At 37.6% G+C, this 17,333-nt stretch overlaps 1 protein-coding gene across 2 annotated transcripts in view; it reads right to left on the reverse strand.

Annotated features, from left to right (window-relative positions):
- The window catches only part of PDSS2 (decaprenyl diphosphate synthase subunit 2), a 112,494-nt gene that overhangs the window by 60,507 nt on the left and 34,654 nt on the right, over window positions 1-17,333 (reverse strand). For both annotated transcript variants that reach the window (XM_058836852.1, XM_058836853.1), the window contains exon 2: window positions 4,331-4,462. In XM_058836852.1, coding sequence (XP_058692835.1) covers window positions 4,331-4,462 — 132 coding nt within the window. The remainder of the gene's footprint in view (window positions 1-4,330; window positions 4,463-17,333) is intronic.

Consider the following 17,333-nt stretch of genomic DNA (forward strand, 5'->3'; position numbering starts at 1 on the left):
CAATATTTCATATTGATTAAAGGTCTTTGCTTGTCAATGACCATAGGCTCCACCAGTGTGAATGCACAGGCAGATTTTACTGAAAAAGGATTGTTTTGAACCTCTGACAAGCATCCAAGGAAATCTGCAGAGCTGACTCAATAGATGTCAATACTAGAGGGTATTTTTAAAATTGGCACTAATAAGAAAAAAAAAAAAGAAAAAAAAAGAAAAAAAGTAAAAAGGCAAAACAGAGAGAAGAAAATAACTTGCTGTGTTAGAGCCAAGGATTCCGAGGGCTGAAGAGACGGCCCAAGTTTGTTCTTTGGTGTCACTTGCATTTTAAGCTGCAATACAGAGGCTATGTCAAGCATTCATTACTCAGTATAAAGCCAAGGAGATCCCTCAGTCCCCAGGCAGTAGTGTATGCAGTGACAAACGTGAACTGAAGAAGATACTACTTTGTGTACTTTGAGAGAGGACCCAAGCCAGTCTTGGTGTCTTCAACTGTGAGAATGTAGCTCCACCATGAAGCATAAAGTTGTCAGTGTTCAGAAGCCACACGATCCTGGAGTTTCAATTACAGTTCAATTTCCAGCAAGTAAAATAACAGCAAGCTGCATGCTTCACTATCCAAGTGAGTTTTGCCCTGAGAGAAGGCAATGCAGTGTCAGACACTAGTATAATCACCAGTTAGGAAATGGATCTCAAAACCCTTATGAAGCTCTAGACTTCTGTGTCACATCTGAGGTAATCTCTGACACTATTAGCATGATAAATTACTGTTAATTCGATTCTGCCTAAACCCAAATGTGAGTTCTGCTTTCTGTTTAGCACAGGAGTAAGGAGTTTCAAGGGAATATGGGATGCATGCTTTGCTTGAGTACAGGCATTGACATCAACTCTTACATGGTACTGGTTGCATACTCTGCAGAGAGCTCTACAATTGATCCTTGTATTTGCATTGCTTCTGTAGCCAAGGAAATATTTTCTTTAATGCTAAGAGACCAGCAGAAAGTTTTAATTTAGGAAATCTCTCCAGCAGCTGAAATTGAGCTGTTTATCATGCTGCTACTTCTCTTCATCCTCTTTTGGGATCACTGGTGCTGAGCTGGAAGTAAAGCCAGGTTCTTTTCCCCGCCAATAGGAATAAAGTCAGGTTGCTGCCAACACGACAGGGAGGTGGCTGAACAGTGTAAAGCATGCCAGGCAGGCTTTTATAACACTTCCTCCCTTATCTTCAGCATGGCTCATAAGGCAACCAGCAGTTACTATGACACCCTTGCACACAATGACCCCCAAGGCCCCAGATTAATGCAGGCAGATCATGACTCTTGCAAATTATGAAGTGCTAAAGCTGAAGGCAATGCTGGCCAGAGGCAGCACCGTTTAACTACACTAGCCCTGCTCCTGTAACTACCTAAATTGTAATCCTCATTATTCTGGAAAAGATTGTTCTCTGGTAGCAGGCATTGGTTTTGTTCCATTGTGTACCAGTGAAAAACAGATGCCAGCTACGAAACTAGATTCTCTATTTTTATACATTTAGGTCAATTGTCCCTTGAATTGACATATCTAGAAAACAACAGAATAGGATATTTTTTTTCCTATTCCAAATTCAGCTCTCAGTATCTTTCTGTTTTAATTTTATTTTTTTGTATTACTTTATTGTGATTTAAGAATATGAAATAGTGAGAAATGGTTATGCAGAACATGCCAAATTCCAGGATGAAAAAGTCTACCATGTTTTGGTTTTTTTTGTTGTTTTTTTTTTTAAATTAAATGGTTATCACAGTGTTACATCTTCCTGGTCACAGATTGTACATTTAGTGTAGTACCAGTTACAGAGGACTGATGTAACCTGGCTACTGCAAGACTGAATATTTAAATACAGCACAAGAACTGGTTCCAACACAAACACTGGGAAAAGAAAGACTGGGCTGGTGCAGTTGCTGACAAGTACTGGAACAACTTTGCTCATGCTCAGATTTCAGAAATGCAATTAATTAATCACTACTAAGTATCCTAAAATCAAGTGAGCCATATCCCAGCTAATAGTCCACAAGATAATGTTCACAGCACGTAAGTATCAGGCAGTGAAGATGCTCATTACAGTGCCAGAAATAATATTTCCAGCAAAACATTATATATAAAGATGAAGTAATTACATGGCATGGTAACAAAAAGAACTGTATAGATTACAGCTGAGCTGGAAATCTGTAAGAATCTATTTCCAAAAAATACTATCCAAAGCTGAAGACATATAAGCAATAAAGGATTAAGCATATTTCTTCATATCACTGAGGGATATTCTTTGCCTTTGATATATATGTCAAATATACACAAACCATATATAATTGCATTGCAACCAAGACAGCAGACAAAAAATGCATTAATGGAAAACAACATCCTTTTGTTCGTCTCCAGGAGAGGGCAGTTTGTAAAACACTACTTGTAATACATGTTAAAAATATCACAAAAACCGTTTAAGATGACAACTTTACAAGCCGCCTATTCTCTTAGCTATATACAATGGAGAAATGGAAATCAGAAATTAGATTCCCATATAAATAAGTGTAGTTGGAAAAGTACCTTATGTAAAGAAAGAACTGCAAAGCCAAAACCCACAGCGACTTCAGTAGGGGGCAAGAGCTGACCATCATGACACAAAATGAAACAATCCAGTGGCATATTTGCTTATATTTACACCATGCTGCAGGACTTAAAGTGTCATTGAAAAACCATTTGAATTAACAACTCCACAGTCATCACTTTTGCAAACAGTAATGAACCTTAAGTGAACTTGTGTGTGGCATATTCCAAACTGCTTCGTTTTTGGTATACCTTTGTAACTCTGAACTAGATATTATAATGGCTATTGACTTGCTCAAACAGATTATTAGGCTAGATTTTCAGCTGGTTGAACTGGCACCACTCCAATGATGTCCATTTACACCAAATGGCTCATTATTAATTCAAGGTCTTATTTGCTCCTTAATGAATACTTTCACTAGTCACCTTCCCAACAGCAGCTTTAAATGCTCAAACTTTACCTGCATGGCCAGAATCATCATACTCAAGAACTTAGTTATCAAAAAAAAAATACCTTTTCTCTCCTTTTATGAGGCATACTTAAGGTAAATTTTTTTAATCATTTACAAAACAAACTAAAATACCGCCTGTGCCATAATTAACAAACTAGAATTATACTTTCATACAGCACCATTTGCATATAAATATAAAAATTTTACAACCCTAAGGGGACATTATGGATGAAACAAAATAAGAATGGAATTAAACAGCTAAAGAGACAACACAGCTCTCCATAACAAGACTGCTTTACAGCCTTGTCCTTTTTCTTATTTATTTTTATTTCTGCCTGTACTAACTCACATATATTTTCCTTCTCTGCTTTTTTAAGATACTACATAGATTTTAAAATTTGTATTTGTTTGGTTTTTCCAATTCTATGATACTACGTCTGCATTTTGAAACAAATCAGGATGTAAACATGCCACTAAGCTTGTGCATCTTCACTTAGTGTATTACAGAGGTCAGAACCACAATTGACAAAAAATACAAGTCTTGTTTCCACAACCAAGAACACACAATTTTTCAAAAGGATTTTAATAAATTCAAAATTTTCAACAGATCTCATTACTTACTTCAATGGAATAGCTCACTATTAAATATACAAAGGAGAGCAACCACTGATTTTCGTTAGTGTTGTTACTAGTATTATGAAAATTAGTTTAAAAGCTTAAAAAATATTTAGGAACTCAATGAAGCTGAAATGTCACGGTGAGAGCCTAAGGAACCATAATGGTAGGCTCAGTAAATCTGCAGTGGGAGGTGAAAACTTTTTTCTACACAGCTGCTGCATGGGAAAACATCTTCAAACAGGCTATACAAAAACTTCTGGGCTCAGTGAGACCAACTGGCGTCCCACAAGGCTGGCATCTCACTCTGTTAATTCTAGTAAACGGGTGTACCCAAATATCATTGGAGGAACTCAAAATGAAAATAGTCTATTTAAAAATATTTTCCAGCATTGGGGCTTTTTTTATTCCAAGCACCTCTTAATGTAAACCTTCAACTAACTACCTTGACACAAATGTTTTCAATTTGGTTGTACCCAAGCCCCACAATTAAGATACAGTAAGAGTTATACAAAGAGTATATGGTTTTCACTGTGGAAAGCTTATAATAAATCTGAGGAACAAAGCTTTGTGATTACTTAAGTACTGATTTTCCTTACTGGGTGAGCAGGCCACTTAGGATGCTTTGATACCACCAAGAAATTGCCCATCAACATCATAGCATATCATACTTAGCATATCATACTACATACCTGGAGTAAATTCCACTGACCATGTCATGCTGGAAAGAGAGTTCTGCTGTGCTGGGTCCAGCAGCTTTGGAAATAAGCAGTACGACCAAACCTCGCATCTGTAAATTGTTTCGGCTATCGTACACAAAACCCCTAAAACAGGAAGAAGAAAAGAAAAAAAGAGATATTTTCACAATCCATGTTCAGTAGTTGTACCAAAGTGGAGAAAAGTCTTCAGGCTGCCATCCATTCATCATGTCTTTAATATTCATGTTAGCAAGGAAATAAGTTGCAATTATGAATCATGATCTTTGTCATCCTTTACCTGACACTTACAATGAAATCCTACTATTGCAGGGAAAAACAAGTATTCAGGATTGAATTAAATCTTGATTATTTTCAAGGAGCAGCATGTCTCTTGCATTTCACGTCATGTGATGACAGAAGTATTTCAGAATAATTTAATGAAATCTACTGTAACAGTAATATAATAATATAATAAGAGCTTTCAGTTTCTTGTCTGAAGTGAAAAAAAAAAAAGCCAAAAGCCTCCTACTTCATGAGAAGAAAGGCAAAGGAGGAAAGGTACAGCCAAAATCTATATATAATCTGCTGGAAGAAAACTGTTAGTGGTTGTGAACAAAGGGCAGAGTACATAAAACAACTACGAAAACAACGAAAATGCAGAAACTGAAGAAAAATGTACAATAAAAGTTAGAGACAAATGAAGTTGAGATGAGCTGGTTTAAACGGTTTAAACAAAAAACGGTTTCAAATGCTACAACTTTAAATTTGGGGTGAAAACAAAACTGCCCCCAAAATCATATTCACTGAGAGCAATTCCAAATAACCATTTAGATATAACACCTCAGAATTTAATTTGTTTTAAAGTGAGCTTTGCTTTCCTTTTTGTCTGAAATGTCTCCAATTGTATTCCTCCTGTCTTTGTCAAACTTGCTTTCTACTTCCTACGTTCATTAATACAGCTAAATAGCTAGACAAAAGGATAATACACTCCAGATGCTATTAAACTTTGTAAACTAATTTCCAATAAATAAGAGCCAATGTCTCTGATATCATCTAAATATTTGTTAAATAAAACACATGAAGAATTACATCGCAAATTCACTAAGCACTTTAACTCATCTCCTATACATATCAGAGTATAATACAGTATATATCTATACTATATCAGTATAATTTTAGCCCTAGTAACTTAGGGAAATCAAAACAGAACTGTCTTTATATCAGCTGAATGAAAAAAATCTAAGATGCTGATCTTGCAAGTATGTTTGAATAAAGAAAACAGTGCATGCAATCTAAAGTTTCATTTGGACTTTTGTCATTATGTGTACACTTTGCAATACAAGTGTACCTTCTGTATACAGCTTCATTAACACAGACGCATAAACATGAAAAAGAATCATTTAAATAGCACCTTTCTCTGTGAAAGTTCCTGGACTACTGCAAATAAAATGACTTCTTGAGTCTTTACATCCTGTTTTACAGTGCTGAGGAAATGGTCCGAACTATTCTCAGAGAAGAATGAGCAGCACCACCCAGGTAGCTGGTACTAATCAAATTCTGGGATTGATCTTCACATCCACACTCACACACCCAGTTCCAGGCTAATACTCCTCCCTCCAAGAGATGCCCAAGCTCCTACTCACTGCAGCTACACCCTAACAAGTGCCATGATCAATTAAGATAAGAGGAGGCCAGTATGGCTTTTTACCACAACCCACAACACTTCTAGCTCTGGTGAGATCTAACTAGCCAAATGAGGCCATGACTTCTGTGCCTTTATAATCTGCTCACATCCTATTTGTTTCACCTGCAGGCTGAAAGGCTGGCCCATCCTGCACAAGTCAGGTGTGCCCATGCTCACAGCAACCCTGACCAGAATAACATAAAAAGCAAAAGGGAGATTCTATCTAAGTTCCCAAAGCAGAAGTCTTTTTTTTTTTTTTTTTTTTTCAGTTCAGCCCTCTAGTACTTCCCAGCCACTCAAACCCATGAAAGATTGCTCAGACCTCTGCTCAAGGGCACACACACTGTGGTCATGTGACATACACCTTTATTTTGTTTACTACGTAGTGAGGGATTTTAAGAAGGAAGGGGACAACTGCTTGCTTTCAGCATTCTCTGAATTTGTCACGTGCATATTTCTCTTCTCACCAAACACACAAATGTATAATTTGTTTCTTACCATGCTCCAATATACAGTTAATAGAATGCAGCCAAGGCAGTTATACACTTGAAACTCTATACATTTCCAAAGTCAGAGCCACAAAGAACATTAAATTACCCAGGAAAAAGACAGAAAATATATATAATGAATAATACATACTGTGTATGCATCCTGTACACAGAATTCATAATTGTTTGTGGTGGTCTAAGTACTTCTCTGGCTTGAACTTCAGTTGACCAGATTACTCACAACCACAGAAGTTACACAGATGATGCAACTGAATTAAAATATATCTCCTCAACACTATTTAAAACTCCATAATTTTTAAAGAAAAGTGGTTTTAGGAAAAAAAAAGCTTTTTTTCCACACATATATGTGGTAAAATTAGAGTGTATTACTAAAGGCAGAGATATCATGAGACATGAATAATGCTCAAAAAAAATAGCAAATTATAGTGATACTCTGAACAATCAGAACACTTTTGCTTTTTCATGACCAGTGCTCTACAGCTTGTCAAGTGACAGGATGTTACAGAGGTAGATGCCAAAAGTGCTCAGCACAGGAACATGGAGCACTGGACTTTGAATAAACCACTGCCTAGACAGACACTAGAAGTGAAGCACTTTTACCTGATTCAGACTAGGTGAGGAACAGAAGAAGAAAATTACCTGTATTGAAACTACTCAGTCTATAGCAACAGCAAAAGCAAGTGTTATGGACTGTTCAGGGGGTTTGCAACACCACTAGCAATGAATACTTTACATTCTTAGCAGAAAACTGTTCATGAAAAGTGCAGCTGTGGGTGGGGGGAAGAAGAGAACATAAAAATCAAGTAATAAGGAGCAATATGTCTAGCATTGCTACACCTAATCATACAGCCTCTACGTTACATATGGTTTGGATGTAATTTGAGACAGGATTTTCTATGAATTACCAAACCAGTAGCCAAAGTTTAACTCCATTTTCAAAACATGTTGTGTTGCTGACATGTAACATATCCACACTAAAGCAAACCGCATTAGACTTGAAACAAATAAAGCCTCCGGTGATCATCCTTTAGACACTAGAAACTACTGCAGCTACTTGACATGGCTTCAGGGGTCACATTCACATTCTGAATTAAGCTCCCCAGAGATACCCTGCACAAGTAACAGCAACACAAAAGTCTTCCAGATGGTGCAATTAGTCTTGATGGGTATGTGGCAGGAGACAGGTGCCTCCGGGGAAAAAAGTGAACTAAAAGCAACCCAAGTGAAATTGCGCACACGGAAAAAAGATACATCAAGCTGACATTCTTTTGGAAAACCTCTGCTGAACAACACAAGTGCATGCATAGGGTACCCAAAAAAAAAAAACCCTCAATCATTAGCACAATTTTGCTTCCTCTTAAGTTTACAGGCTGGGTATCTGCAAATGACATATTTCATCCTTCGGGGACTGCATACCAGAAAAAGGTAGGAAAGTCAAACACCTCTACGTTTCCGTTTTGGAATTCAGAATCTGGGAGAGGGAAAGGCATTTACTCTAGATATTATCCGTGTGACGGAGTAACCCAGTTGAAAACTGGCAGATTCACAGTTTTAAATACAGCACAGTGTTCACAAAAAAAAAAAAAAAAAAATCCGTCTTCCAGCACAGGGGAGAAGCGCCTGGCTCTGACACATGCGCGCTGTGACACTGCACACGCACAAGAGACTCACACCACCCACTCAGGCAGTGACACTGGCTAATAGCTAATGCGCTGCAAATTACACCTCCTACTACCAGCGTCCGTCTGCTGCACAGAATAAATCAAGCGAACATTTCACTTAGTGCTTTGTGTATTGCTCCACACGTGCAGCTATTTCAGTAGAATTTCAACCTCCAATAACCGCCAGGTTTAACTCCATCGGTAATTTACACCTTTATTAAAATAAAAATCTGCTATTCATTGCAAGCGTCATTTGTATTAAATATGTAAATACCGCAAAGATTTTAAAATTATTTGCATGAGACAAAACCACGTTACTAGCACTTTTTTCATCGTATTAAACTGTGAATTTAAACAATAGAGAAGAAACATGGCAACCATAACAGTTACTGTAAGGAAGAGCTGGACATAGGGGTAATTTGATGGTACCAAAAGGCAGCAAAAGAAACGCCTGTACAGGCAAGTGTAAAGTCAACTGACAGCAAGTGGGTGTAGCAGAAGAGACCATACTCATGGGTACTAGTGCTAATTCAAATTTAATTAGGAAGAATGCAGAACAAATTTCCCAACAAAACTGATGGGAAAAGGTATTTGGGGAGAGACAAAAAGGTGTTGCTAAATGTTTAGATAAATGTTGTTAGTGCTTCCCAAATATTCTGCTCATAATCCAAGCAAGCAGGAGCTGTGGGGCTTGCAGCCCTTCCATCAGTTACCCCACAGGAGCCCCTCCAGCCCCACCCAGGCATGTTTGGTGGCCACAGAACTGATGGACAGATCACTGTCCTCCTCACATCTGGTCATTTTTACCCTTCTTTTCCATGCATCCTATTGAAGGTGTCCCACTGACAAGATCAATCGTTTTGTTTCAGGCCATACACAAGCCCCATGTAGTTAACAAGGGGAAGGAAAAGAAAGAGGAATTCCATTCCTCTGCCTTCCCTGTTCAGCTGTCAAACAAAAGGAGGGGGGAAAAAAATGATCTGTTCACACAGCTCTAATAAAAAGCAGCTGGGAAAGTCTATAATACAACCAAAATCAATTACACTGATGAAGAAGATTTATAAGCATAGGATAGTGTCACTGAAAGCCCAGACTAGTTTTAGGCTGAATTACAAACTATTCTGAAAACCCCCTCAATTCAAACTGTCAATCCCAGATGTGACAATATAAACAGAGTTTTTCGTCTGTAACAAGTAAAGAAAGTACCTTCTATCTTGCTCAGTATAGGAGGGTTATCAGGATGCACTCATAGTTACAGGTGAAGTTACATTTTAAAAATAACACAACCCATTTTTTTAAAATTAATTATAACAGACAATTCTATAGCTATCACTAGAGGTAAGGCATGGAGCTACTTGGCAAGATTCTTGGCTTCCTTATTAGAAATGCAAGAAATACCAGCCTCAGGGCTTTTATCCAATTTGCTTTATTAATGACTTGTCAGAAGTAAATAAGAAAAAACTCTCTGACATACTCATTTTTTAAATGGATGTTAGACCACTGTATTATTGATGTGCATATCTCGATCATAGGATTCACCATCTGACGATATGATCACAGTCAAACATGCATATATTTAAATACTGAGAACATTCAAAGTTAAACATTTGGTATATGCTAACAGCAATCTACATCAACTTGTTTTCACCCACTACTCAAGTTTTCAAGAATTTATTAAATATCCTTCTGCATATCTCTCCAGAAAACATTAAAAACCCTGGCCCATTCCAACTTCCACAGCCAGATCTGTAGAGGAGAATCAGCCTTGTCATGACATGTGCTTTGAGCACAATTCAGACGGGAAGAGGAGACAAACTTACTTCACATGGAGAGAATAGAATTAAAATTAAATATACAGGATTCAAATTAAATATACAGGTGAAATGAAAAGATAGAAGGGGGGATGCTCTGCAACCCACATGCCATCTCAACTCAAAAGCCCACTAGAGGCTTCAGATGAGAATGTTTGTTTTAGAAACTTATTCTTGGATTTGGACAACTAAACATCTCTTTTCATATGGAAAATGACTATTGAAGTTTGGGGAATTTCCTTCCCTGAAAAACAGACTTGTGAAAAATGGGATGGGGCTCATCATGATTATGTAACTGCCTGGTAACTAAAGGGTTTGTTCAGTAAGGGCAGACTTGTGTAACGAGACGCACCAGGCTTGGAGGAATTCAAGTTCCTGTCCCACTTTGCAGGAATATGCTCTTAGACCAGGTTACAAGGGAGTCTTTAACAGTCCCCCTGCTCCATCTGTTTCTGAGAAATAAGGGGTCTCACACCATTAGCTTTGTGAAGCCAATGATAAAGAAACACAAGATTTCACAGACAAAACACCAAGCAAAACTCTGGTGTGAAGAAGACAGGGGCCTGTCTCTGCACTAGATTTTCACCCAAAGGCAAAAAAATTAGGAAGGTGTTTTAGAAGTGTGGCTTTCACTTATGACACAAGGAAACTTCTTAATCACTTCAACTGTTAGCTAGTGTGATGCTTAGAGAGTTAAAAGCAAGCCAAAACAGTAACTTAGTTGTTGCAGTGAGGATTACTGCAACAAACCTTTGGTTCCCTGACTCCAGGGTCCCAGTGATGCAAAATAAACAGGAGCAGGAACAGTGGAGATGACCAAAAAAGAAAAACACATTTAAGAGAAAAGAAAATAGGGGATGATGTCCATAAACCACACAGAGAAGTGGGTCAAACTCCAAGGACCAGGACACAATATATAGGCTGACACAATATATAGGGTAGGTCTGAGGGTGGAGTCTGAGGGCATGGATCCAACCACAAATTGGGGTTAGAAATACGCAAAACACTGTGACAAACAGCAACCAATCAGGGGAGAGACCTGGGAACATTCTCGAAACATGACCTTATACGGGGTGACTTTATTAACATATTATGTGCCATAAGCTCTTTCTCTTTGCCATAACTTAAACAAATACTTCCCAAGGCTTGAATTTAATGCCTGGCTTTTTTTCTGAGTGAAGTTTAGCTGGCTTGGATCCCCAGCCAGACCCATTCCCACATGTGCAAAACAAGAATGGTTGTGGTCCAGTGAGGAAATACTTGCCTGAAATTTATGCATTCATAGCTATGCATCTACAGGCAGAGTCACTGAAAAACTAATACAGAAAATGTTGTATCTGTGCTTTCACTTGGCTACTCTTATGTTGTGACGTGCCTCGGGGAGGCAAAGAGCTACCTTCAGATAAGCATTATCCCACCCCAAACCCCTGGTGAAGGGCAGCCCAGGAGTTCTGATTGGGTTTGAGTCCCTGGGGCGTTTCTCCCTTGTTGTGTTTCTAGTGGTCCCTGACCCTGAACTCCACCCTGAAAGGTGGAGACCCTCAAGAGTTCTGTCCCTCAAAAACCCCTGTTCGGTCTCTGTTCAGGGCTCTCTGTTCTGGATCTGAGTTTGTTCCCATGCTGAATAAATGGCTTCATGAACAAAGGCCCGTCTCGTTGGTGTTCCATGCTGGTCTCTCAGAACCCTGCGGCTTCTCTGGACAAGATCCTGAGGTAGTGGACTGCAACACTCTTAGACTTAGAAGTACTTGGGAATGAATTGCAACCAAGGTCTTCAGTAAAAAACAGGCCTCAAAATGCTCAGTTCCACAAAAACTGTAACTTTTTTGGGCTGCAAAGAACTGTATAAATTTGGGTACCTTTCCTTCCATTTTATGAAGTCTCAGACACTTACTAGGCTGGAGAGAATGACTAAAGATCATTTAAAATACTGCTTGTACAAAATTCAGGTGTTCAAGAGTCCCAGAAGTGCATGTAAACTGTGTCTTTAAAATATTAAATATGTTTTTCACAAACTGGACAGAAACATAACAAAGATGATTTTCGTTGTTTTATCTTGGAAGAAGATTGCAAATGCGTAGCTTCTAGAACAGAAGGCTCCTAGAAGAAAACTCCTGGGGTCCTTTCCAACTCAAGTGACTCCAGCTGCTTAATTTTCATGGGATATTGCTTACACCGAGAAATATTTCTTAAATAATGGTGAAAAATTACATGCAAAGTTTCATCAGTCTATTGTTTACTAAATGTGATCTTCACAGGGACTGGGAGTATGGAAAACTGCAGTACCAGGTAGGAAGCAGGAAGTGCACAGAATTTGGCTCAGAATGTGGGGTCAATCGCATCATTCCCAAAGCAATTTATCACAAGATAAAGTCTTGCACACAACTTTCAAGAATCTCAAGGAAAAGCCACAGCACCCTTCAAGACTGGAAGAGAGACTGATCTCTTTCTGGAGCTGCTACATGCACTAATTTCTTCAGGCTTTAGTAACTATCCCAAATATTGCCCTACATTTGAAAAGAAAATTCCAACAGTTTCTAAAACATAACAGTGATCACAAAAGATGGAGCCTTCCAGGAAATTATGAAAGTCAGAAGATTAAATAAAATTGTGATGATTCAAATGGGCAAGAACCCACAAAACCCAAATCTTATTCTTAAATTTAAGGAACAACAGGTTTTTGATTAGGCACACAAAAAACCCCAAACAAACAAACAAAAAACTCAACAACAACAACAACAAAAACCCTACAAAAAAACCAAACAAAGCCCCCCGCCCCCAAACACCCAAATACTTGGCCATGGTAACTTGGAGTTAATTGTATCTGAGCACTTGTAGCTCCTAACAATCAATACAGGCTTCAAATACTTGAAATAAAAAACCACAAAGTTTCCCCTGGAGTCTGTAAAATCCTATTTAGACACTTGTATCAGTCTACTATTGAGTGCTGCTAGGTTTATTTGATTTCCCAAAAAGGCAGAGGTTATTTGAATCATTCCCCCATGAAGATCAGCCACATAGATGAATATTATTTTCAGGGGTTTTGATGCACTTATTTCCTTTAGGGTAGGATATTCCCTAGGATCAATGGAAGGAGTTACTTTTTAAAACAAAATCAATAAACAAACAAAGAAACAAAATCACTCAACTAAAAAACAAGAACCAAACAAAAGAAGCCCAAAAAACCAACAAACAAAAAAACCCAACAAGAACAAAAAAGCCCACACTTCAACAACTGCTATTTTATGGCAAAACTTATGACCAGATGAAGACAAAGAGGAAAAATATTAGCTTGGTGAGAAGAACCAAATGCACAGGAACAGTTTGACACCTAAGTGTGAAAAAGGTTGTTTTGAGGTTGCATGGTCATATACAATCTGAAAAATACCTACTAAGGACACATCAAAAACCTCACTGTAAAAATAAAAGGCAGCTATAATCAGACATTTGTCTCAAAGACATTGATTATTCAGTAAAAAAAGATTATTTACTACTATTATTAGTTTAAGTAATTCTACCCTCCACCCATGAGTTCCTATGAGTGGTAGAGGCAGGGCAAAAAGGACCACTTTAAGAATAACAATAAAGGCACCACACAGGAAACAAACCACCAAAATGTATTTTTAAACCAACTGCCAGTCTCCACTGTTTTTCCTGGTCAGTGACTTGATTTGGAATGTGGTATGGATAGCAGGCAAGCTAACATTAAAAAATGCAGTTAGTATCTGAGTGCAATTACTTTGAGCAGGAGTAGCTTGCAGGTCTGGCACCCTTATTTTTCTAACCACAAATACTTAGACAGAAGCCTAAATTTTGTGTGTCTGAGTTCTCCATCAATATTTGCTTTATTTAAACAGTGGGAGGTCTAACACCCTACTGCCAACCAGTATCAACAGGTGGACTCAAGCACAAGACTACTTTTCTGGGAAAAGGCTCTCTAAGATGCAGGAATAATCTGCTAAGTGAAAGGAGTAAAAATATTTTGGAAGAGTTCAGTGAATGACAGAAAGATTATTAGCTTCAGAAGGCTAATTAATTCAGACACCTCTGGAGGTCCAGTGTCACTTCAGCAATATTGTAATTGTACAGCCTGTCATAAAAATGTATTTTGCATTAAATAAACTTTACTAGGAAAATGTAACAATGAAATAGGTCAACTTCAGGCCATTATCTCAGACTGAAAATGTTCACAGCATGTTTTACAAATGGATGAAACATAAAAAGGCAAAAATGTTACACAGTGTATTGACATGACAGAATGATAGAAAAAGTTCTTTTAACCTTCCATACTGAATAAGATTTCTAAATAACTTCACTGATTTTCAGCATTATTCAGATGAATTAATTACAAATATTTCTTCCCTAAAAACACTGAAGGCTCTTCACTAGTAGTGAGAAAGAGGTCCCAGATTTTTTGCTTCAACAGCAAGTAGCTCAAGCCAAATACATGCAAAGAGCGCCATATACAAAAAGCTTTCTTCTAGATAAAAATAGAAATTAGGTGGTTGAAACCCAACCAACAGCATTACTCCAAATGCAGCACGTCTACAGTGTCACTGCCTAGTAGAGTTAAGTGGTTATATACAGCAGAAGCCTTTTGTAAGCTGGTGGGGTGAAAAAACACCTTAAAACATAGGGGATGATTAGCACAAAGTGCAAGGCAGCAATGTGAACATGCAGTCTCAAATGAGAAAAAAGATAAATACTCACAGATTCTATGACAAATGTATATACTTCTAAATACTATACCTGAAAGTTTTTCAATAGTTCCAAGTAATCAAAGCAAACTTTTTAAAAAAACAATTTCAAGCCAAGAGTAGAAACCAGAGACACTTAGACAGTAACAGTATTATCTTCATTTGCTGTTTTTCTCTAGATTTCTGATTCTAGAGAGTCTTATTTTTCAGTGAGACTCAAGTGACCAACTCTGATAATTGAGATGAAACTGGGTTTTTACTTAGGTTAAGGAGTATTTTCAATGTGACCTCCACCCAAATTCTGTATTAGTGTCTCCACTGTGTCAATATCACAACTGGTCTTGTTCATCTGCACTAAAACCCCTCCTTTTACAAAGATTAACCTAAAACCCAACAAGTATCTGTCACCTTTTTGTGGATGATTGCTAAGCATCAAATAAGCTCATTAAGTTACCAGCAGCATGCTTTAAATTTCTCAAGTTTTGAAAGAAGATACAGCACAAAAATACTGGAAGTATTTTACAGCAAAACAACTGTTAGGAAATATAAATCACTGGGAAACTTTAGATATTTTCAATTCTTTTTTCCTTCATAAAATGCAAGACTTTAGAAGGCCTGAGATTTTAAGCAAACACTTGTGGTTTTGGAAATGCTGGTTTCCCTGGCAACCAGTAAGGTCTTCTTTATATAGCATTATAAACAGATGGTAAAGACTGGTCATGTTTGCTTCTTCGCCAACATATCAATAGAACTGCTGTATTACTCTATCTCTTGTATTAGAGTTATTAAGTAACTTGGGTATTTGAGCAACAAAATCTACAAATCAGACTTGCTCAACTAGTATGGGCTTTTTCCATAAACAGATGAAGATTCTCAACAGTAAAGTCACTGTAGTCTATATAGCCAGATTTCTTTGGCAAAGCTTTTTATAAATGTTTTCTCAGCACTCGCCACATAGGGTACATTACTACCACAAATATGAATCTGACAGGGATTAAAATAATTAATTCAAACAAGAAATAGAAATCTGACTGTTTACATCCACTGGTATTAAAATGTACTTTAGAATTGTTGCATTGCATTTGGAATTATTCAGAGAAGATGTAATGAACTGTAAACTTATCTTCATTATGACATAATGAGGAGAGGTTATTCTTGCAGGTGATTTGTGAAAGAAAGAAAATCCCTTTGCATTTAAATCTTTCAGTTATAGCTATGGCACACAATATACAAGTGGTTTCTTTTCCACAGATGGTTGGTAGTATCAAGAGGATTTGATTTGGTTAAGCATTCAATTTTGTACCTCTCTGGAAAAGCCTGAAGTACCAACTGCTTGCAGTGTAAGCTAACATAGAATTTTGCTACTGAATTCAGCTGATTGCTCCAGTGGTTTGGTTTAGCTGTTTAATAAGTTTCATGCCAAAAATCAGGGGAAAAAGAAATAAAATAGAGAAAAGTTAGAAACCAAACTCACATCAGGTTTTTGACTGCATGTCAGGAGCCTAAATCACACATTTCAGATCCAAGTATCCCCTGCATTCTAAACAGATTAGAAATTATTTTATTATCAAAATACTATAAAATTATCAGTTTTTCTAGTCCAACTTCCACTGAAATTCACGCCCTTTCCATGAGGGCTGGCACATAAATTCTCTATTGCCTGCTTTTGTTAACAACTTTGTGGAAACTGTGGTTTGGTGGGGTTTTTTTCAGCAGCATGTCAAGGACAAATGTAGTATCTAAAAACTTTTCTTTATAGGAGGTACAAATTTCCAGGTCCACTCATATCCAGTCTGCTCCCAATATCACACCAGTTATCATTAATAAGCAAAATTCAAAAAAATCACCACACAAACCAAAATTCTCAAAATCCACTCAACTTCAAAAAACAACCAATAATACATTTGGAAATGTGTGAACTACTAAAGACGTGAATATGTTTGGCAAAGATCAAGAGGATAACAAGCATTCAGTATGCACAGAGAAGCCAGAAATGGTTTCTAGGGTATGGATGAGAAGTCTTCCTGCATGTCATTTGATACTCATTTGAGACTGCATTAAGCAACAAGTTCTACAGATAGATAATCCCACACAATTTTTGTGTTGGTAGTTGTATGCTCTTCTTTTTGGTACCAGGCAAATGATACACAAATAACATCCAACAGTGGGGTCCATTCCACCAAAATCCCAAGAGTTTCCAACAGTGCTTAAACTGGAGATGCTTAACACTACTTCCCATAAAATTCCTAGGGTGGTTTGGGTGCACAGCCTGTTCAGAAGCACACACTGAGGTGACAAGAAATCCCTATCGTTGTCTACATCTTCAAGGATCAATCCACTGGCCACTGCTCTGGTCAACGTTCCAGCAATCCCAATACACCTTTGTCATTTTAGGATACTGTTGTTCACCTGCTTACTACACCAAAACTCACCATTTCCATGTGCCATGTGATTTAGCTTCATAAAACAAATCTAGATGGGGCTTTGATATATAAACTTGGTCAACAGCAGGTGAATGAGGGTAAGGTTAGGGAACTTTTAAACAAGTCACATGTGCACCCACAAGTGCTGAAGAAACTACCTAACATTATAGCCAAGTCACTCCACGATCTTTAAAAAGTCATGGTAATCAGGG

This window comes from Poecile atricapillus, chromosome 3 (assembly GCF_030490865.1).
Source record: "Poecile atricapillus isolate bPoeAtr1 chromosome 3, bPoeAtr1.hap1, whole genome shotgun sequence".
Classification (NCBI taxonomy): Eukaryota; Metazoa; Chordata; class Aves; order Passeriformes; family Paridae; genus Poecile; species Poecile atricapillus.